Raw genomic sequence first — 23,572 nt, forward strand, 5'->3', positions numbered from 1 at the left:
TAGACGGGGACGGGAGGTCTCGCTCAGACGCTAGACGGGTGGTCTCGCTCAGACTCTAGACTCTAGACGTCTAGACTCGCTCTAGACGGGGGGTCTCGCTCCGACTGGAGACGGGGGGTCTCGCTCCGACTGGAGACGGGGGGTCTCGCTCCGACTGGAGACGGGTGGTCTCGCTCCGACTCTAGACGGGGACGGGGAGTCTCGCGCCGACTCTCGACGGGGACGGGGGGTCTCGCTCAGACTCTAGACGGGGGGTCTCGCTCCGACTCTAGACGGGGACGGGGGGTCTCGCTCCGACTCTAGACGGGGAGTCTCGCTCCGACTCTCGACGGGGACGGGGGGTCTCGCTCAGACTCTAGACGGGAGGTCTCGCTCCGACTCTAGACGGGGGGTCTCGCTCCGACTCTAGACGGGGGGTCTCGCTCAGACTGTAGACGGGTGGTCTCGCTCAGACTCTAGACGGGGACGGGTGGTCTCGCTCAGACTCTAGACGGGGACGGGTGGTCTCGCTCAGACTCTAGACGGGGACGGGTGGTCTCGCTCCGACTCTAGACGTCTAGACTCGCTCTAGACGGGGGGTCTCGCTCCGACTCTAGACGTCTAGACTCGCTCTAGACGGGGGGTCTCGCTCCGACTCTAGACGGGGGGTCTCGCTCCGACTCTAGACTCTAGACGTCTAGACTCGCTCTAGACGGGGGGTCTCGCTCCGACTCTAGACGGGTGGTCTCGCTCCGACTCTAGACGGGGGGTCTCGCTCCGACTCTAGACTCTAGACGTCTAGACTCGCTCTAGACGGGGGGTCTCGCTCCGACTCTAGACGGGTGGTCTCGCTCCGACTCTAGACGGGTGGTCTCGCTCCGACTCTAGACTCTAGACGTCTAGACTCGCTCTAGACGGGGGGTCTCGCTCCGACTCGAGACGGGGGGTCTCGCTCCGACTGGAGACGGGGACGGGTGGTCTCGCTCCGACTCTAGACGGGAACAGGGGGTCTCGCTCCGACTCTAGAAGGGGACGGGGGGTCTCGCTCCGACTCTAGACGGGGACGGGGGGGTCTCGCTCCGACTCTAGACGGGGGGTCTCGCTCAGACTCTAGACGGGGGGTCTCGCTCAGACTCTAGACGGGGGGTCTCGCTCAGACTCTAGACGGGAGGTCTCGCTCCGACTCTAGACGGGGGGTCTCGCTCCGACTCTAGACGGGGTGTCTCGCTCCGACTCTAGACGTGAGGTCTCGCTCCGACTCTAGACGGGGGGTCTCGCTCCGACTCTAGACGGGAGGTCTCGCTCCGACTCTAGACGGGTGGTCTCGCTCCGACTCTAGACGGGGGGTCTCGCTCCGACTCTAGACGGGAGGTCTCGCTCCGACTCTAGACGGGTGGTCTCGCTCCGACTCTAGACGGGAGGTCTCGCTCCGACTCTAGACGGGGACGGGTGGTCTCGCTCCGACTCTAGACGGGAGATCTCGCTCCGACTCTAGACGGGTGGTCTCGCTCCGACTCTAGACGGGAGGTCTCGCTCCGACTCTAGACGGGGACGGGTGGTCTCGCTCCGACTCTAGACGGGAGGTCTCGCTCCGACTCTAGACGGGGACGGGGGGTCTCACTCCGACTCTAGACGGGAGGTCTCGCTCCGACTCTAGACGGGTGGTCTCGCTCCGACTCTAGACGGGGGGTCTCGCTCCGACTCTAGACGGGGACGGGTGGTCTCGCTCAGACTCTAGACGGGGACGGGTGGTCTCGCTCAGACTCTAGACGGGGACGGGTGGTCTCGCTCCGACTCTAGACGGGGACGGGTGGTCTCGCTCAGACTCTAGACGGGGACGGGTGGTCTCGCTCAGACTCTAGACGGGGACGGGTGGTCTCGCTCAGACTCTAGACGGGGACGGGAGGTCTCATGACCTCAGTAAAGGAGATGAGGAGTCTCACCTTCTATGATCTTGTGGTAGGCGAAGTGAAGGTAGAGCAGGAAGAGCATGTGGAGGACAGACAAAGTCCCACAGAGGAGGAGACGAGGAGTCTGACCCACCGTACGGGACAGCAGAGCCGCTACCTGACGGAGGACAAGGAACAGGAGGCGGGTTAGTGAGCGGCTGAGGGACAAGAGGCTGCTGGGAAACGCAGTCCTCACCATGCGCAGAGTGGACAGTCCTCCACACAGCAGCCAGAGGACGTAGAACAGGAAGTGGAAGTGGATGTTGTAGGTGACGAAGAGGACGACGCAGTGACCAAACAGACCGTAACCCTGACGACAGGAGAGAGCAAGTGATGTCACACAAGTGATCCAATGAAAAGACTACAAAGCACAAATCACAATTCCTGTTTATATCCCTCAAAGCATCATGGGAGCTGTGGTACACTGTTTGTACTGTGTGTACTTGCAGTACTGTGTGTGTGTGAATGTAACAGAGTTAATAATTCCACTTGCCATTGTTTGCTAATATTACTGTATTATTTAAGTTACTACTAAGCCATATCATTTCCATATTATTTCTGTAAACTTATTAGTTTTCCATGGAGACAAGTGTGTTGTGTCTCATGAGCGCCCCCTGCTGGGCTCCTGCAGACATGAGTGGTGTGCCCGCTGTCTCCGTGGTTGATCTGTGACGAGCTCCGTCGTGATATCTGCAGAAGTTCCTTTTGTTTGTAGATTTGTGTTTCGATCTATAATTTCTAGAACAAATGCTTGAAACTGATAACTTTATTTAGCACATGCTTAAGCTAGCTGTTAGCATGTTACATGCTAACAGCTAGCTTAAGCATGTGCTTCTTTACTTTGGCAGCTCCCGCAGTTTGTGACCACGAGGTGGAATGTGAGAAACCCTGAAATCATTCTGTTTGTCACCAGATGTGCTACGTATATGCTGTCCTGTGAATAAACGGCTGGTTGGAGCCAAAAAGACATAACGTGTGCCTGAATGAAAACACAACGCAAAGAGAGAGAGTACACAACTGCTACATGTACTAGCAGTACTGCCACTGACCAGCAGGGACAGCATCTGCAGCATGGTGATCTGAGCGTTGACCAAATACGCCAGGAAGTAGATGAAGGAGGAAACACCGAGCCAGTAACCGAAACAAGTTCCTATAGCGGTTCCCATCAGGGTCCCCTCTCTCTGAGAGACAGACAGGGAGAGGGAGGGAGAGACAGAGACAGAGGGAGATGGAGAGACAGAGGGAGGGAGAGACAGAGGGAGAGACAGAGGGAGAGGGAGAGAGACAGAGACAGAGGGAGAGAGACAGAGACAGAGGGAGAGAGACAGATACAGAGGGAGAGGGAGAGAGACAGAGACAGAGGGAGAGGGAGAGGGAGAGGGAGAGAGACAGAGGGAGAGGGACAGACAGAGGGAGAGGGAGGGAGAGACAGAGGGAGAGGGAGAGACAGAGGGACAGACAGAGGGAGAGGGAGGGAGGGAGAGGGAGAGACAGAGGGAGAGACAGACAGATAGAGCGAGGGAGAGACAGAGACAGAGGGAGGGAGAGACAGCGACAGAGACAGACAGAGGGAGAGACAGAGACAGAGGGAGAGATGGCGGGAGAGAGACAGAGACAGAGGGAGAGGGACAGACAGAGGGAGAGGGAGGGAGAGACAGAGAGAGATGGAGACAGAGGGAGAGACAGAGACAGACAGAGGGAGAGGGAGGGAGAGAGACAGAGGGAGGGAGAGACAGAGACAGACAGAGGGAGAGACAGAGGGAGAGGGAGGGAGAGAGACAGAGACAGAGGGAGAGACAGACAGACAGAGGGAGAGACAGACAGACAGAGGGAGGGAGAGACAGAGAGAGAGAGACGGAGGGAGGGAGAGAGACAGAGAGAGGGAGAGACAGAGAGAGAGAGAGACAGAGGGAGAGACAGAGAGAGGGAGAGACAGGGGGAGAGAGAGACAGAGACAGGGGGAGAGACAGAGAGAGAGAGAGAGGGAGAGACAGAGGGAGGGAGAGAGACAGAGACAGAGGGAGAGGGACAGACAGAGGGAGAGGGAGGGACAGACAGAGACAGAGGGAGAGACAGACAGACAGAGGGAGAGACAGACAGACAGAGGGAGAGACAGACAGACAGAGGGAGGGAGAGAGGGAGAGGGACAGAGGGAGGGAGAGAAAGAGACAGAGACAGAGGGAGAGACAGAGAGAGAGGGAGAGACAGACTGGGAGATTTTTTATTTTTCAAAAACACTTTATTGACACATTTGTAATATTTACAATTTCAAAAATTCAATAAAGTGCTCATGCATAACATTCACAGGTTGTTTTTAAATATATATATATAATATGATCTGATAACAACTTGTGCAAACATCAACTCGTCATTGACCACAGAGCAAACGATGCCACTGAGACACCAGAGCTCCAGCGTGTTGCTCTGGACCTCATGAGACAGCCTGCTGCCCCCCCTGCTCTGGACCTCATGGCACAGCCTGCTGCCCCCCCTGCTCTGGACCTCATGGCACAGCCTGCTGCCCCCCTGCTCTGGACCTCATGAGACAGCCTGCTGCCCCCCCTGCTCTGGACCTCATGGCACAGCCTGCTGCCCCCCCTGCTCTGGACATCATGGCACAGCCTGCTGCCCCCCCTGCTCTGAAATCTGCTTTCTGCTCACACAAATTGCCATCTTGGCTTCTCCTGAAAGACAGTTGAGGAGCTGCCACTTTTATTTTCCTGCTTTCTTGTAGGCAGCTCCCATGATTCACAGACAGGTGTCTGTCTGAGTGTGTGTGTGTGTGTGTGTGTGTGTGTGTGTGTGTGTGTGTGTGTGTGTGTGTGTGTGTGTTCTTACGATCACAGTGTCTGATGTCTTCATTCCGTGCAGTAGAATCGCAACCAGAGTGAAGACCAGCATCAGAGGTCCGTACAGCTCACCTGCGATCTTCTACAGGAGAAACACAGCGTCAGAGGACTGAAGCTCTCATTGTGAAAACCTGGAGCTGGTGAGAGAGAGACAGGAAGTAGGAGCGTGTACCTGGGGGAAGTTGATCATGCGGACAGGTATCATGGACTCCATCAGCCTGAGAGGAGACAGGTAACATCCGTTAGCATCCCACTGAGCAGGAAACAGCTGACAGGAAACAGGAAGTGAAGGTTCCTACCTGCTGCGCACCTGAACCGGCTCCACGTCAAAGTAAGGCCGCAGGATGTCGATGTTGGCGTACAGGTTGAAGGCTCTGGAGGCCTGACGCTTACCCGCCTGCCACACCTGAACAGGTAAGAGACACACCTGAACGCATCACACAGGTACGAGACACACCTGAACGCATCACACAGGTACGAGACACACCTGAACGCATCACACAGGTACGAGAGACACACTTGAATGCCTCTATTCTACCTGTACAGGTGTGGAACTTCCTCACCTGGAACATGTGACATCATCATCAAAGATGTTCCGGATGCTTTAAATATTTAGGATGTATCTATAGTTGTTAAGATCATACTGACTGAAGCTGTACAGGTGAGCTCAGATGAGTGTTCAGCTGTTCAGATTCTGGACTCACCTCGTCGGCCACCTGTCGGCCCAGCTGGCCCTTTAACCCCTTCATGCCCAGGAACTCTCCGTCCTCTGCGTCGTGGTCCTCGGTGGCGGCGGCCTCCTCTGTGACCTCCTCCTCCTCCTTCATCCTCTGGTGCATCTCCCCCATGTCCTCGAAGCTGGAGCCAGACGTGTCGTCCATGTTCTCCATGTCGATGACCGCAGAGCCTCCGCCCTGCTCACACGGGGTACATATAAATATACAGTATATTTATTTACGCCTATAAATATACTGTATATTTATTTACGCCTATAAATATACTGTATATTTATTTACGCCTATAAATATACTGTATATTTATTTACGCATATAAATATACTGTATATTTATTTACGCATATAAATATACTGTATATTTATTTACGCATATAAATATACAGTATATTTATTTACGCATATAAATATACTGTATATTTATTTACGCATATAAATATACTGTATATTTATTTACGCCTATAAATATACAGTATATTTATTTACGCCTATAAATATACTGTATATTTATTTACGCCTATAAATATACTGTATATTTATTTACGCCTATAAATATACTGTATATTTATTTACGCCTATAAATATACTGTATATTTATTTACGCCTATAAATATACTGTATATTTATTTACGCATATAAATATACTGTATATTTATTTACGCATATAAATATACTGTATATTTATATACGCATATAAATATACTGTATATTTATTTACGCATATAAATATACAGTATATTTATTTACGCATATAAATATACTGTATATTTATTTACGCATATAAATATACTGTATATTTATTTACGCATATAAATATACAGTATATTTATTTACGCATATAAATATACTGTATATTTATTTACGCATATAAATATACTGTATATTTATTTACGCCTATAAATATACAGTATATTTATTTACGCCTATAAATATACAGTATATTTATTTACGCATATAAATATACTGTATATTTATTTACGCATTTAAATATACTGTATATTTATATACGCATATAAATATACAGTATATTTATATGCGTAAATAAATATACTGTATATTTATTTACGCATATAAATATACTGTATATTTATTTACGCATATAAATATACTGTATATTTATTTACGCATATAAATATACTGTATAAGTATATATATACACATATATATATACTTATACAAATTTAAATAATAGGATGGGTGGAGTCACGTTTGCAGAAACATAGTGAGGGATGACCAGGTCCAGTTCCTCGTAGTGGTTCACTGAGTCCATCAAATGTCCTTCAGCAGCCTAAATGAAGGAGATGATTGAAGTCAGGCTGTCTCGGTTTCTCCGAGGCTGATCCTCTCAAACAGTCTCGTTAATGCGACCCAGACGATCGGGATCAGGATGACTGCGCGTGCCCGTCCTACTTCTAAAGGGGGAAGCGTGGATCACCCAAACCATGATGTTCTAACAGTCCAATGTGAAATAAAGTCACAGAAAGAGCCTCTTTGTCCTCCGCTGACGAGCAGGAGATGATCATGAACGCATATAAGGAAGTCAAGACCGTAATCACAGCAAAATATAACAGCGGCACCGCTGAGAGGACCAGACAAGAAGCACGGCAACACATCAGACACGTTCAATGCGTCAGTGTTGGAAATGGGGACCAGGACCTGGTCTGTGGTTTGATCAGCTGATCCTCCGTCATCAGAAACAGACGTCACTTCACGTGACGCGACTGAGGAAAGGACGTCTCATGTCTCTAAAAACATATTTCCTCGTTCCTCTCTCCTCGCATGGTTTCCTCCATGCATCCCTGGTGGGAGGGACTAAGACGCAAGGAAAGGACGCAAGCGAGGGAAACGAGGATGCAGTTATGGCCCAATCCCAATGAAGTCCGTGAGTGTTTAGTTCACATCATTGAGTGTTTGAGTCTCTCAGACATTTTGTTTCCTTCATGAACCCTTTCCGTAAGTCATTATTAGGTGCTGAATTAGCCGCAGGGAATTACCCACAATTCATTGCAATGTTAAACACTAGTAACCAGTGGACGCATGGAGACGTAAAGAAAAGGTAAACAAAGAGGACGGATCACGTGTGGTCAGCCTCTCATAATACATTTACTCAGAAACATTAAGGGTTAAAGATGGAACATTAAAACATGAAATCAGAAGATGTTTATTTATTTATTCATCAAATATTAGTTTGTTATTGAAGCTGCTTTGACAAAACGAGTAAATAGATGATATGAAGTTACCTCATCTGGTGAGGAAAGAGCCTGAAGACGTTAAAATCAGGTACAAAGTATAAAATAACTACACACATTATACATCATATTTATTGTTGTTTTCATGGTAACGTGATATGTCCCGTTCATATTTACACCATCTCAAGCCCTCACACTCACCAGGTGACGTCAGTAAGTCCCCCAGGGTTCAGGGGGACATTGGGACTGGGCCTAGGAGACTTGGGACGTACCCTTTGAAACCCGTGAAGCATTCTACTTCCTGTTCCAGCTGAACAGAGCAGTGATTGGTTCACAGGGTTTCCGTGTACCGTAACATGACGTCATGCAGGTATGTTTACCTGCTCAGATGGTTACCTTATCTTGGCTGACGTATGCTAGATAAACTCGTACATGTGAGGAATCTGGTGATAGTGAACTCAACGCACGCATGCGCAGGAGGAACCAGTAGGTTTGGAAACCGACAGGTTCGTTTTCCCGGTAGGAGGCTAGTTAGCATGTTAGCTCACCTGGACGAGGTTGTCATCGAAGCTTCCCCACGGTTCCGTGTTCGTGTTTCTGTTCCCGGAGCCCGCAGACATGGTTCCGGTTCAGCGGGTAGTTTGCGGTGTAGGTCCCGGGTCAGAGCCGGTGTTAAATGTTTCCTAACGGACGTTATTTTACACAGAAAAACGATTTAAACAAGAAGCGACGTTTGTGACTCTCATGAATCTACCATCACAAACAACACGGGCTCTGACTCCGCCTCCACGGGCAGCACGTAGGGAGCGTAATGACGCAACAGAGGAAGCGGAAGTGGTGAATAGATAACGTAAACAACGTACATAAAATACACTTAAAGTACTAGAACTGGTAATGAAACGATGAAAGACATTTAAACTGTACTGCTCTATTCAATAGTGATGGAGGAAGTACTCCAATCGTGTACTAATACCACAAGAATACTGTTGCAAAGTATGTGTTAGGAGTTTTACTTAAAGGTACCAAAGTAAAATGTCTCATTCTACAGAATAATGTCTGGTCTGGTTGTACAGGATCTAGTGGGCTCACATATCCTCACACAAACTGGTCCAGTGAGCTCATCCAGGTCTCACAAACCCCCAGACGAAGCAGGACTGGACCTGAGTTTCTGCCTGCAGGTCTGGAGCAGATGAACCAGACCACGGTCACAGAGTCCCAGAGCTGCACAGGGGACTGAGCGCTAGGGGGTCCAGTGTGTTTTGGTCCCTTGCGGGACACTTAGTGTATTGAGTCAGTTCTTTGTTAAAGAACAAAGCCAGGTGTCACTAACAGGTATGAGGTTTACAGTGAGGAGGGGTTCTAAGTGAGGCTGAGACCTCTTAGTCCTGGATGTGCTCACCAGACCAGGTTCCAGTGTGTATATGATCTAAATAAAATAAATAAACAGTTCCATATGGTCTATCTTTTTCAATAAAAAGTCCCTCGCGTCCCCAGCATGGGGTGTTCCCGCGGGATGTTGTTTGCTCTCTCTTACGTTCTCGCGAGACTCCTCCGCTCCCCTCTGATTTATGTTTTATTTTCCCTGACGTCTTCGTGACTTTGGGCCGCAGCTGGTGGGAAACACCGGTTTACTAGTGATGGCGAGATGAAGCCTCATGAGGCATCGAACCACTTCAGCCAATTGGTTCGAGAAAGGGTTCATTACTCGAAGCTTCATGTGCACACGATACCACCTACTGGCCAAGTGTATAATCACAGGCAGCTGTATCTCAACCACATCATGTGATGCATTGAATTTTTGTGTCTGTTATGGCTGTTGGGAATGACGGAATTACAAAAATGTATGACCAAATCATTTCTGTACATAAATTATGACATATGTGCATAATAAAATATTATGTTAATGTATTCTGTGTGTGTACATTTTCCCAAAATGGTAGTATCATATGATATGGCAGGTTGCGTAATAATGTTGTTATGTCACTTTAGGAAAATGGCATGGGCTTAAGCAGGCAGAGGACAGTGAAAGTGCTTGTGGAACTAGGAAGAGGGGACTGAATATGCTTGTGTAACTTGGACAGTGATGTACAGGACACGGGACATTTTATTCATTTTTATTCAGAAATAACAGTTTCTCAATTTCATGCATGCACCCATACATACCTGCCTTGTAGGGATACCATAATTAGGATCCAGTTTGGACACAAATGCCCTGAATCCAACATCATCCACAATACTGAAGGGCTGTGTGTTCTTCACTATCATGGAGACGAGGGCTTCATCCAGCTCTTGTTTTCTGGTGGCTGGTTAAAAGAGAATAAATACAGTGTCTGTTACCTGTCTTTATTTGCACAATAAACAAAAGTGAACAGGGAAAAATTGTGATGGTGCATTTGTAATATTGTAATGACTTACAATGGCTGGCTGAAGCTCCAGTTTCCTCCTTATTCTCATGCAAGGCACGGTGATGCCTTAGCATGGATGAGGTGTTGTTATTGTACCCCAACTCCTTGGAGCACAATAAACACCTCACCTTTGAATAAAATAAGAAACTGTGAAAAATACAGTTCTTGATAAGCAAACCTAATGTGTCTGAAATAGAGTTAGATGTAGCTTACCTTATTAGGAGTTATCAAATCAAAGTGTTCCCACACAGGGGAAATCCTCCTCTTCCGAGCTGGCTCCATCTTATCACCGATCCTTCTCTCCTCACTCTCCTAACTCTCCAAACTATCTCTCTCTAAACTCTCCAAACTATCTCTCTCTCTCTAAACTCTCCAAACTATCTCTCTCTCTCTAAACTCTCCAAACTATCTCTCTCTCTCTAAACTCTCCAAACTATCCAAACTCTCAACTGACCGCAACTCTCCACCAACAACCCACATTTTGAATGGAGCCTGAGTGGTTTACATTGCTGTCAAACCTCCTGGCAAAATCTGAACCACTTCCCGAAGCAGTCACGTGGTACAGCCGGGCAGCGAGGCTTCGGACGTCATCATTTCTGGCTCCTCCCCTAAATGAAGCAAGCCTCGATACGCGCCTCGAGGAAACGCCCCCTCCATTACTCGACACACGCTTCGAAGCGTCGGCATATCTCGTAACATCACTACGGTTTACCGGAGCTCTTCTCCTCCTCCACATCACGGAGTCTTCATGACGTCGAAGGGGAGAGTTCAGAGCAGAAGTTCACGGTGAGTTAGACCGAGAAACGGATCCGATCTCATCCAAAGTGTCGGCTAGCTAGCGTTAGCTCGAGTAGCTAACTTTAGCTACTCGAGCTAAACACACGCTATGACCTCCAGTTGGAGCCTAACCGTGAGATAATAGAAACACGTTAATAACACTAAAGTGTTTTAATGCTTTATAAAGCTCAGACTCGTCCTCGTGACGATTTATATTCGTTTTCACCGGTTGGTTCACGTGTTGAGAACCAGACTCCCTCCAGAATAACCTCGTTAACCGTTACCGTTCATGTGTACGGTCTCACGCGGTGTAACGTGTGTTTAGTACACATCACTAGTGTCCTCTCCGTCATAACTCGTAGTGGCTCTTTATGGCCAGGTGTTATATTTTAGATGTGTGACTGTAAAGACGAGCCGCTGATAGGAACTCTGTCCGTCCGTCTGACGCAAACATCCAGTTATCAGCTGTGAACAGCGGCCTCTGTCACGTGGGAGTTAATGAATGACGTGTGTGTAACACAGCTGTTTGTGTGAGATAATAGAGCCCCCCCCGTGGGTGTACGTGCGGGCCGACAGACCGCGATGGCGGACACTGTGACGTGTTTCCTCTCTGAGCTCCACAATAACAGTCTCCGGCTGGACCTCTGAGCCGAGGACGAGGCGTGTTTTGCGGATCTTTTCTTTGAGTCACTGAGTCACAAACATGAGGTACGACACTTACACCGCTTTATTCACCTTGTTGTTGTCGTCCTCTCAGCGGTCTAATATCTAAAGGTAAAGTACTTCTTCGGACACGTTAAGAGACTAATATTCAACGATGGAGGAAGTACTTTGGTACAATAATGTACAAATACTTGTTAAGCAGGAAGTGATGGTGTAGTAAACGTGTCTGACTATTAATACAAGGGTTTGTGTGTATTTTATTAGTTACGTCGTATTATCAGTCTGTCAGGTATAGAAACATCAAATATGTATGTATGTATGTATGTATGTATGTATGTATGTATGTATGTATGTATGTATGTATGTATGTGTATGTATGTATGTATGTATGCAAGGCAAGTTTATTTGTATAGCACATTTCAACAACAAGGTAATTCAAAGTGCTTCACATAATGTATGTATGTATATATATACATACATACATACATACAAGTAAGTACTTGAGACGTGTACTTGGCTCCACTACTGTGAATATTGAGATGAAAGAGATTTTGGAAACATGTGATTATTGATGATGTCAGAGGTCACTCTGTGTAGAAGAAGTATTTGTGGTATTAGTTAGAATACTCTGTAGACGAGGATACTTCCAGTACTCATTAAAGATTTGTACTCTTTTCCTTCTGAAGTTCTCTATGAATACAGACTGCTGCGTACAGATATATGAATATAAGTACACAAACTAAACTAGTGTATCTGTGTACTGTGGATGAACAAACATGATCCAACATGTGGCTGGACTCTGGTGGGTCGAACAGTTCAACTTCCTCACTGGTGTAAACTCAGTCTGAGGGTTGAGCTTCAGTATCAGCTGTAAACAGTCAGCTGATAGCAGCGTCACACCCTGAGGCCACGCCCACTTTCACCTCCACCAACAGAGAGAAAGATGACACCAATGTCTATCTATATATCTGTGTGTGTATATACACACACACATGTATGTGTGTGTGTGTATACATGTGTGTATGTGTACACACATGTGTATGTGTACACACATGTGTATGTGTACACACATGTGTATGTGTACACACATGTGTATGTGTACACACATGTGTATGTGTGTACACACATACGTATGTGTACACACATGTGTGTACACATACGTATGTGTACACACATGTGTATGTGTGTACACACATGTGTATGTGTGTACACACATACGTATGTGTACACACATGTGTATGTGTGTACACACATACGTATGTGTACACACATGTGTATGTGTGTACACACATATACGTATGTGTACACACATGTGTATGTGTGTACACACATATACGTATGTGTACACATACGTATATGTGTGTACACATACACATGTGTGTACACATACACATGTGTGTACACATACACATGTGTATGTGTACACACATGTGTATGTGTACACACATGTGTATGTGTACACACATGTGTGTACACATACACATGTGTGTACACACATACACATGTGTGTACACATACGTATATGTGTGTACACACATACACATGTGTGCGCACACATACGTATGTGTACACACATACGTATGTGTGTGCGCGCGCGCGCACACGTGTGTGTGTGTGTATATATGTATGTATACATGTGTGTGTATGGGTGTATATATGTATGTATACATGTGTGTGTATGGGTGTATATATGTATGTATACATGTGTGTGTATATATGTATTATGAAGTACCCATGTGTATTATGAGGTACTAACTCTCTACAGGAGTTTGTCACATGTGTATCAGTGAGGGCTGTTGTCCAGCTCTGTCTTAAAATAGTTGGTGGTGAGACTGGTTTAATCCAGGTGACCCACCAGCTCTCTGACCAATCGCAGAGCACAATGCAGGTGTGGCTGTCAGCTGAGTCCGTCACAGTCTGAGCAGAACAATAGAAACACCATAAATCCTCCTTCTGTCAGGACTCACCTGTGTGGTCGGGACTCACCTGTGCCTTCAGTCTGTTTTTAACTCGACAGATAAAGAACAACAAGACCTTTGAAGACTACTTCATATTAACAATCAAACTACTGGATTTATTCAAGTTAATCACCAAAACTACATTTTACAGATGACATGTGAACGCATCATGATAACGTGGCGGCCGTGGCTCACTGGGTAGAGAGGGTCGTCCGGTAACTGCGAGGTCGGTGGTTCGATCCATGGCTGCTACGTGTCCTGTGACGAAGTGTCCCTGAGCAAGACACTGAACTAGTGCTGGGCGGGACGACCAAACGTGTTTCACGGTATTTTTTAAGATTCTGGCGGTTTCACGGTATATCACGGTATTGTTTTTCTATATGTTTATAGAGGCTTACTCTACTGTCAGGAGTACATGGAATATCCAACATGTTGATGTCTTCATGTATGAAGGCGTTGCTCACTAGAGGAGGTGCTGGTTTGTTCCTCTGATGTTGGGATAGCAGTTTGGCTGAAGTGTTGTGGCCCCGGTCAGACGTACCTTGAATCCAGTGTTTTAATCATTGCTCTGAGTCTCTCGACTGTCTGTAGCGGGACCAGGTCCTTGCAGAGCTGCATCCTTATTGCGTTGGTAATGTCGCTCCACCGCTTGCTCTTCTTGTCATATGCAGCCTCGAGCTAATGCCTCTTCAAGCGATGTGTGACCCTTTAGCTTCACTGCTTCACTCGCGCCAACCTTACTGGTTGACGACCGTCATCGCACTCTTGGTATTCCAACTCGTGTTTTCTGCTGAGGTGATGGAGTAAGTTGCTCGTGTTACCACCTGCGGCAACAACAGTGGCTCGACAAACTCACAAAACGTCAGATTTGTTAAAACCCGAACACGTCCAAACAGCAGAGCCAGCTCCTCTCTTGGGCTCAGACTCTATCGGTAGCTTATCACGTCCTGGAAGGTCTAACTTCAGTCCACATCCAGTCGGCCCCGTTTTATTTTGACGGTGTGTTTCCTGTCCAGCATGGCGGAGACGGCAGCATTGGGCGGACTGAAGCAGTGCCGACTGGCTCAGGATCAGCTGGAGGACGCCATCAACTGCGTCATGAAGGCGGAGCGACAGCTGAGAGAAAACAGCAGAGAGGTTAGAGAGACCTGTCAATCACTGTGTAGCCCCGCCCTAAAGCATCCCCGGCTTCATGGTGTGTTTGAGTCTAAATGGACCATAAGTTACTAAATGAACATCATGCTGTATTGAAGAAGACTTGCTAGCAGGTAGTGAACTAGTACAACTACCTGTGTGTACTTGTACACAGTACCCTACTTAGTAGTAGACTACGTGGTGTACTACTAGCTGTAAACATCACTACTGTCCCTTTAAGACCTCATCACTCAGAGAGAGAGAGAGAGAATATATAAGAGTTGAGTTCATTTAACTGCCAGTCTGAGAACCGTTTCATCTGCTGTAGTCGAGTGGACTCGGCTGAACTCTTCTCCAGGTAACTCCTCCATGTTGAGGCTCAGTGTGATGTTTCGTTGATAGATTAGTGGAGGACCAGAACAAAGTCCTGGAAGTTAATCATGTTCATGTCTCATGTATGTCTCCTGACAAGGTGCGCTGTGATCTCCAGAGCAGTGTGAGTCGTCAGCAGGAGGCTCTTCGCTGTCGAGAGGTTTGGCTGCTGGGACAGATCGAGCTGCTGGAACAAGTCAAGACTGAGACTCTGCAGCAGCAGCTGCACCGGCTGCACTGGGTAACCACTGCTTACTGGTCTCTGCCGGTCTCTGCTGCTGGTGGTCTGGCGTTTACTGGGTGTTTGTTTTCCAGCTCAGAGGACAGTTTGACGTGATCGTCCATCAGCTGCAGAACTCCAACAGCAGCAACGACCTGAACAACCAGCTGACCGGCTGCCTGGAGAAGTAAGTCCACGTCCTCGTAGACCTGCAGACCAGGTTCAGACGTCCACTCGCAGCCGCAACGTGGACTCTGTGTTTGACATGTTCCTCTTGTCCTCGTGGCCGACAGCCGCTTCATTCTGACGCTGTGTATTTGAAACTCTGGTGCGGTGGTCTGGGGGCTGAGGAACTGATCACATCTCTGATGATCTATTCATTGATCTGTACACATGAAGATGATGATGATGATGATGATGAACTGTGTGCAGGTTGTCCTCTCTGAGTCTGACACCTGAGGAAACACCTGAGATGAGTTTCCATGCCGACGCTCGCTCTCTGAGGGAGGCCATCACCTCGTTCGGCCGAATCACGGCTCAGGTAATGCACTCACACTCTCTCACACACACACACTCACACTCACTCACTCTCTCTCACTCACTCTCTCACACTCACTCTCTCACACACACACACTCACACTCACTCACTCACTCTCTCACACTCACTCTCTCACACACACACACTCACACTCACTCACACACACACACTCACACTCACTCACTCTCACACACACACACTCACACTCACTCACTCTCTCTCACTCACTCTCTCACACTCACTCTCTCACACACACACACTCACACTCACTCACTCACTCTCTCACACTCACTCTCTCACACACACACACTCACACTCACTCACACACACACACTCACACTCACTCTCTCACACACACACACTCACACTCACTCACTCACTCTCTCACACTCACTCTCTCACACACACACACTCACACTCACTCACTCACTCTCTCACACTCACTCTCTCACACACACACACTCACACTCACTCACACACACACACTCACACTCACTCACTCTCACACACTCACTCACACTCACTCACTCTCTCACACTCACTCTCTCACACACACACACTCACTCACACACACACACTCACACTCACTCACTCTCACACACTCACTCACACTCACTCACTCTCTCACACTCACTCACTCACACACACACACTCACACTCACTCACTCTCACACACTCACTCACACTCACTCACTCTCTCACACTCACTCTCTCACACACACACACTCACTCACACACACACACTCACACTCACTCACTCTCACACACTCACTCACACTCACTCACTCTCTCACACTCACTCTCTCACACACACACACTCTCTCACACACACACTCACTCACTCACTCTCTCACACTCACTCTCTCACACACACACACTCACTCACACACACACACTCACTCACACACACACACTCACTCACACACACACACTCACACTCACTCACTCTCACACACTCACTCACACACACACACTCACTCACTCTCACACACTCACTCACACTCTCTCACACACACACACTCACACTCTCTCACACACACACACTCACACTCTCTCACACACACACACTCACACTCTCTCACACACACACACTCACACTCTCTCACACACACACACTCACACTCTCTCACACACACACACTCACACTCACTCACACACACACACTCACACTCTCTCACACACACACACTCACACTCTCTCACACACACACACTCACACTCTCTCACACACACACACTCACACTCTCTCACACACACACACTCACACTCTCTCACACACACACACTCACACTCTCTCACACACACACACTCACACTCTCTCACACACACACACTCACACTCTCTCACACACACACACTCACACTCTCTCACACACACACACTCACACTCTCTCACACACACACACTCACACTCTCTCACACACACACACTCACACTCTCTCACACACACACACTCACACTCTCTCACACACACACACTCACACTCTCTCACACACACACACTCACACTCTCTCACACACACACACTCACACTCTCTCACACACACACACTCACACTCTCTCACACACACACACTCACACTCTCTCACACACACACACTCACACTCTCTCACACACACACACTCACACTCTCTCACACACACACACTCACACTCTCTCACACACACACACTCACACTCACTCACTCACACACACACACACACACTCACACTCTCTCACACACACACACTCACACTCACTCACTCTCACACACTCACTCACACTCTCTCACACTCACTCACACTCGCTCACTCACTCATTTTTCACACAGTCATACCGCTGCATAGAAACAACTGCTGTCCTCTTCAACAGGCAGCAGAATATATTGTTGGCCGCTATGAGCGCTATAGTCAGCGCTAGTTGTCTTAAGTGTGTTGAGAGGGAACCCTAGTCATGGTTACAACTTTATAACAACAATGAACAACAAAACACCATGACACAACAGTTTGAGACGCAAACAGTTTGTAACACTAATAATTGTACATTTATAAAATTACACCGCCGAACAGCATGCTGGGTACAGCTCGCTAGCTAGCTAGCTAGCTCGCTAGCACAACAGTCTGCTAGCAGCTGGGAGAGGATCCGTCGCTACAGTAACGTTACATGAAAGAACAGAACAGAGCGATGCAGGAGGAACAAAGACAGACCGGAGATGCACCGATAGAGTCTGAGCCCAAGAGAGGAGCTGGCTCTGCTGTTTGGACGTGTTCGGGTTTTAACAAATCTGACGTTTTGTGAGTTTGTCGAGCCACTGTTGTTGCCACAGGTGGTAACACGAGCAACTTACTCCATCACCTCAGCAGAAAACACGAGTTGGAATACCAAGAGTGCGATGACGGTCGTCAACCAGTAAGGTTGGCGCGAGTGAAGCAGTGAAGCTAAAGGGTCACGCATCGCTTGAAGAGGCATTAGCTCGAGGCTGCATATGACAAGAAGAGCAAGCGGTGGAGCGACATTACCAACGCAATAAGGATGCAGCTCTGCAAGGACCTGGTCCCGCTACAGACAGTCGAGAGACTCAGAGCAATGATTAAAACACTGGATTCAAGGTACGTCTGACCGGGGCCACAACACTTCAGCCAAACTGCTATCCCAACATCAGAGGAACAAACCAGCACCTCCTCTAGTGAGCAACGCCTTCATACATGAAGACATCAACATGTTGGATATTCCATGTACTCCTGACAGTAGAGTAAGCCTCTATAAACATATAGAAAAACAATACCGTGATATACCGTGAAACCGCCAGAATCTTAAAAAATACCGTGAAACACGTTTGGTCGTCCCGCCCAGCACTCCTATACAGTCTTACAGTTACAACCGGCCCTTTGAGGGAAACCATGATGATGATGTGGCCTAGAGTGAAGATGAGTTTGACACCCCTGGTCTACACCTTCCATTGGTCCTCACAAAGATAGCTGTGCAAGTATAGAGGTACACCCAGGTGTTGTCTGTGGACGTGATGATGATGATGATCAGGTGTTTTCTGTACTTCCTGTTTACAGCTGGTGGAGGGTGTGTCCTCTCAGAACTGTCCAATAGCTGCCAAGAAACAGGTAACGTATAACATCAATGAAGCATTATGACGTTGTTATATCATCATTATAATAATATTGTAATGATTTAATAATGTTAAACATCATTATGACTCATGAGACATGTTTTCAAGAAGCAGAAAGATGACATCGTTGTTGTTTGTGTCTCTGATCAGAAGATTGAGGTCGGATCTCTGAGCGACTGGCTGATGGGAACTCCTCCTTCAAACAGCGCTCCTATTGGTTACCAGTCCAGCAACAAGCCTCAGGATTGGCTGATGACACCCGAGGACAGAAAGGTGAGAGAGAGAGAGAGACGACCTCCTGTAGTTCTTTAATACTTTATTGCTATAAATATATCAACCATGAACCGACCCATGACCTCATCGACAGGAAGTGATCCCAGAGAGTTCTAACTGACTTCCTGTGTGTTTGTGCCAGACTTCCTGTCCCGTCCTGGTCTCTGAGGACTTCCTGCAGGCCTGGGGTCAGATTAGGGACCTGGAATTCTGGCTCCTTCAGGACCAGGTCGAGACCCCCATCAGCAGGGAGCGCACCGTCAGCAGTTGCAGCTCCTTCTCCATCGAGAAGATCGACGAATCAGAGTTCACCGTTGGTTCTGAGGAGGAGGAGCTGAGTGACTGGCTCATCACCCCCCCCACCGATACCATGGAGACCATGTCAGACGCAGAGCGGTGGCGTCGGGTGTTGAAGCCGTTCGATGACGTCTGGTCCTCCAGTGATTGGCTGACGGGGTCCAGCCGCCCCCCCGCCGATGACTGCTCCTCCTGCTGCCAGACCACCGAGGCCCTGGAGATAGAGAACCTAGGCTGGCTCAAGTGCCTGAAGGCCCCGCCTACTTCCACAGCCACTCCCCCCCCCGCGGCCCTGGAGGCGTGGCTTCAGCAGGCGGTGCCGGTGCAGCAGACCTGCAGAGCCAACGAGGTCTGCTCCTCGTTCTCTGACTGCGTCTGTGAGGAGAACTGTGGGAGAGGAGCTCTGAACCTCTGGCTGCTCCACCAGGACGGGAGGGACAAGAATGGGGTCCCTGTAGGAGCCCCGCCCACATCTAACGGAGTCACGCCCATCGTCAAGGACGCCCCGCCCACTCTGCACCGCAGAGAGCAGGAGCAGAAGGTGATTTATTCTTTCATCCTTTTAATCAATAACAATCAATGATTTCATTGATGATCCATCGGGTCTTTAACGTGACGAGATACCGATCGGGTCTTTAACGTGGCGGGGTGCCGATCGGGTCTTTAACGTGGCGGGGTGCCGATCGGGTCTTTAACGTGGCGGGGTGCCGATCGGGTCTTTAACGTGGCGGGGTGCCGATCGGGTCTTTAACATGGCGGGGTGCCGATCGGGTCTCTAACGTGGCGGGGTGCCGATCGGGTCTTTAACGTGGCGGGGTGCCGATCGGGTCTCTAACGTGACGGGTTTCTGGTGTTTCTTCAGGTTCAGGCCATCCTGGAGGCCTGGCTCCACCCCACCGACACCTCGTCGCTCTCTGGCTGGTCTCCTGAGGAGGAGAAGGCCAGCAGGGAGGACCATAGAGACCAGATCTCGTCTCCTTTCCTTTGCCCTCTGGATCCAGGTCTCTGGGTGCTTCCAGGACAGACTCCGGGGTCAGGAGGTCAGACCCTCCCAGCAGCAGAGGAGGACAAATGGCTGCTGAGGAAGAGGAGTCAGGCTCAGGTAACAGGACCTCTGAGACCAGTACAGACCTACTGAGACCAGTACGGACGTGTCCTGACAGCATTGTGTGATGTGTTCAATGTTTCAGCTCCTGGCGCTGCCGTCCGTCTGTGACCTGTTCACCTGTATGAAAGTGGGCGGAGACAAAGAGAAGTGGCTGCTCAAAGCTCCTGAACAGGTGAGTTCACTTCTTTAATGTCAGTCGGGTAGTGAGGTAGTACTGTTCCTTTAAGACCAGTCTGTTAGCAGCGTACTGTTTCTTTAAGACCAGTCTGTTTTCTTCCAGATGTGACGACGACGATGATGCTTCTTCTTCTTTAACGCTGATCAGCGAACTACAACAGTCAAATCATGGACTCCTTCTTTCCTGTTACATCACTGAGCTCTCCTCCAATCAGGATCAAGAACCCACTGATCAACATGATTCAGTGAGACTCAAGAGCTCCAGAGCTTTCAGCTGTGTCTCACTGTCTTCATCAGAAAACATATTTTAATGTTTATGATCTTTGATTTGTTTATGAAACGTCCTCATCAGAGAATATTAATCCATTAATCGATAATCAGAGTTCCCAATCGATCGATTAATAGTTCTTGATCTGACATGTCATGTGATCCTGACAGGAGAGGGGGCGGGGCCTGTATGGGGTGAGGCTCAACAGGTGGTGGGCGGAGTTAACCTTTGTCATGAAGTAGCTTTTGTTTTTATGATTTCAACGATTTCTTTAATTTAGTGGAATGTTGCTTTTCTTCTTCTATTGTTTGCTTTGAAGCTGCTGATATCAGATCTTCTTCCTGTCCAGTCTGCACATGCTCAGTAGTGTTTCACTAGTGTATGAAATCTGAATAACTCAAAAATCAATCGATATGTTTATCGATGGATTTATTATTTTAAAACTCATTTAATGGAAATGTGTAAAGGAAACTCGCAGCTGTTTGATCTTTCAAACTAAAAGATCCTGGACTTTTTAACCTATATTTCAGACCCTGAGTTGAGTCTTGCAGGCATACATCGACCGTCTGAAGGATTTGATTGGTGGAGCTCGTCGTATGTCGTAACAACACCTGGAAGACTCAGTTCTGGGCATAAAGCAGATCCCTAATATCTACAGAATCAAGTAACCTTGTTACCCAGAATTCCTCTGGGGTAAGCATGCTGCAGTCTGTCAGGTCACATGACTCTGCAGTCAGCAGTGATTGGTGCTTTTTATTGAAGCTGAGGGGGCGGGCACAATATATATAGCTGTGATGTCATCAATACTCTGATTCTTTACAGTAATAAAACATGCTGACATCATCACTGTGTCTGTGACATCGCTTTAACTTTTATTCTGAAAGTTTCTACATTAACTTTACCTGAAGGGATTTTATTCTGAAAGGTTCCAGTTTAACTGAGGATTTTATCCTGAAAGTTTTCAGTTTCATTGAGAGGATTTTATTCTGAAAGTTTCCAGAGCAGCTGCAGGTGAATCTCACCTGTAAATCATATCTGATACGAACCATCAGAGGAAATATAAAGAAGTACTCAGATATTTTCCTCAAGTACTAAAGTAATACAAGTACTACAGTAAGTCTAGCCTGGAGTCTAGTCTGAAGTCTTTTTTTTGTTTTTTATTTTTGGTTTATTTGATAAGGGACAGTGCACATTCATAAAAACATTTCTGTAAATGCGCCAGAGTTAGTCAAAAGGCTATTTTTCATCTGTAGTCCCAAGAGGCAGATGTTACAAAATAAACTTAAAAATAATGTAAGATTACATTTAAAAGGTTATACAATATTGACGCTTCACAATGCTTGCACAAACAATGAAAAAAAGTGAGAATATTAATATACGCAGTATCATCACTCAGGAGAGTACATTGTCGGATGGGCGACAGAGCTGGGTACTAACGAACCATTTATTTGATTGAGCTTTAAATGACCTGTATGTGTGGTTCTAATGGTCACTGGGATGGAGTTCCATTGTAGTGCAGCTTGTACTGAACATGCAGAATGACTGAAAGCACTTTTCCTGAGTGGGACAATGTGATCCCCTCTTGCTGCTCCTCTCGTGAGCCGACATCCAGTTGTTCTTGTGATCACAAATAGTTTGAGCGGAGGTGAAGCCATGTATAGTCTTGTACATGAGACAGACATTCACATATTTAATCATGTTCTCCCAAATAAGTTATATATTTTTTTCGTGATTAATCTCATTGTTATGCACAAAGTTCAATAATGAATTCATAAGTAGTGTATTGTGCACTTTTATTTTAAAGTACTGCTCTATGAACTAAAGGTCAATAACATTTGGTGTAAACACTTTAAACACATCAGGTTGTTAGCAGCAGTTATAACACAGTTATAATGATTCTGATCATAGATATTCAGCCAGTGTTCATAACTTTATCTTCATATGTGTAAGAGATATTTAAATATACACCTTGAGAACTGAAAACATATCTACGTCATGTTTTTATGTTTGTTAGATTCTCAGTAGTGATAACTAAACGATGCTTATTATACATATTACAAACAAAACACTTTAAAAACTCGACAATATGTATTTTAATATTGTCACTGTTGTAAATTGTTTGATTGCATGATTTACTTTTATTGTGAAGAGCATGAAAACGGAAGTGCTTTTACTTTGAAGAGACAGGAAGTAGAATGGTACATGTTCTTGACACTAACAATGATACGTAGAAAACCACGTTGGGTGCAAGAGCGCGTTGTGTTCACGAACACTAACACTGCGGTTCAGACAGTAACGTGTTCACAGTAACGTGTTCAGACTAACGTGTTCACAGTAACGTGTTCAGACAGTAACGTGTTCACAGCAACGTGTTCAGACAGTAACGTGTTCACAGTAACGTGTTCAGACAGTAACGTGTTCAGACAGTAAAGTGTTCACAGTAACGTGTTCACAGTAACGTGTTCAGACAGTAACGTGTTCACAGTAACGTGTTCAGACAGTAACGTGTTCACAGTAACGTGTTCACAGTAACGTGTTCAGACAGTAACGTGTTCACAGTAACGTGTTCAGACAGTAACGTGTTCA

At 47.2% G+C, this 23,572-nt stretch overlaps 2 protein-coding genes across 5 annotated transcripts in view; one reads left to right on the top strand and one right to left on the bottom strand.

Annotated features, from left to right (window-relative positions):
* Positions 1–8,469, bottom strand: part of yipf3 (Yip1 domain family, member 3) — a 9,797-nt gene extending 1,328 nt beyond the window's left edge. The window contains exons 1-8 of one of the 2 annotated variants that reach the window (XM_079279933.1): positions 8,248–8,469; positions 5,482–5,691; positions 5,077–5,183; positions 4,950–4,995; positions 4,767–4,859; positions 2,978–3,109; positions 2,125–2,238; positions 1,923–2,046 (exon numbers count right to left, since the gene is read on the bottom strand). In XM_079279933.1, the coding sequence (XP_079136059.1) occupies positions 1,923–2,046; positions 2,125–2,238; positions 2,978–3,109; positions 4,767–4,859; positions 4,950–4,995; positions 5,077–5,183; positions 5,482–5,691; positions 8,248–8,319 (898 nt within the window). In that variant the 5' untranslated portion in view covers positions 8,320–8,469. The remainder of the gene's footprint in view (positions 1–1,922; positions 2,047–2,124; positions 2,239–2,977; positions 3,110–4,766; positions 4,860–4,949; positions 4,996–5,076; positions 5,184–5,481; positions 5,692–8,247) is intronic. The other variant, XM_079279934.1, reaches the window with a different exon arrangement.
* Positions 8,470–10,756: 2,287 nt separating this feature from the next.
* On the top strand, positions 10,757–21,832 carry ncoa4 (nuclear receptor coactivator 4). 3 transcript variants are annotated; one of them, XM_079279926.1, is made up of 11 exons: positions 10,757–10,890; positions 14,519–14,639; positions 15,109–15,249; positions 15,324–15,415; positions 15,661–15,769; positions 18,808–18,858; positions 19,014–19,136; positions 19,279–19,974; positions 20,296–20,535; positions 20,624–20,713; positions 20,822–21,832. In XM_079279926.1, the coding sequence occupies exons 1-11, from the start codon at positions 10,853–10,855 to the stop codon at positions 20,825–20,827; spliced, it is 1,707 nt and encodes a 568-aa protein (XP_079136052.1). In that variant the 5' UTR covers positions 10,757–10,852; the 3' UTR covers positions 20,828–21,832. The 3 variants fall into 3 exon arrangements, with proteins under 3 accessions (XP_079136052.1, XP_079136053.1, XP_079136054.1); XM_079279927.1 differs by lacking the exon at positions 10,757–10,890 and adding an exon at positions 11,433–11,589; XM_079279928.1 differs by lacking the exon at positions 10,757–10,890 and adding an exon at positions 11,551–11,655.
* The last annotated feature ends 1,740 nt before the right edge of the window (positions 21,833–23,572 follow it).

The sequence above is a fragment of the Melanostigma gelatinosum genome, assembly GCF_949748355.1.
Source record: "Melanostigma gelatinosum genome assembly, chromosome: 12".
Lineage (NCBI taxonomy): Eukaryota > Metazoa > Chordata > Actinopteri > Perciformes > Zoarcidae > Melanostigma > Melanostigma gelatinosum.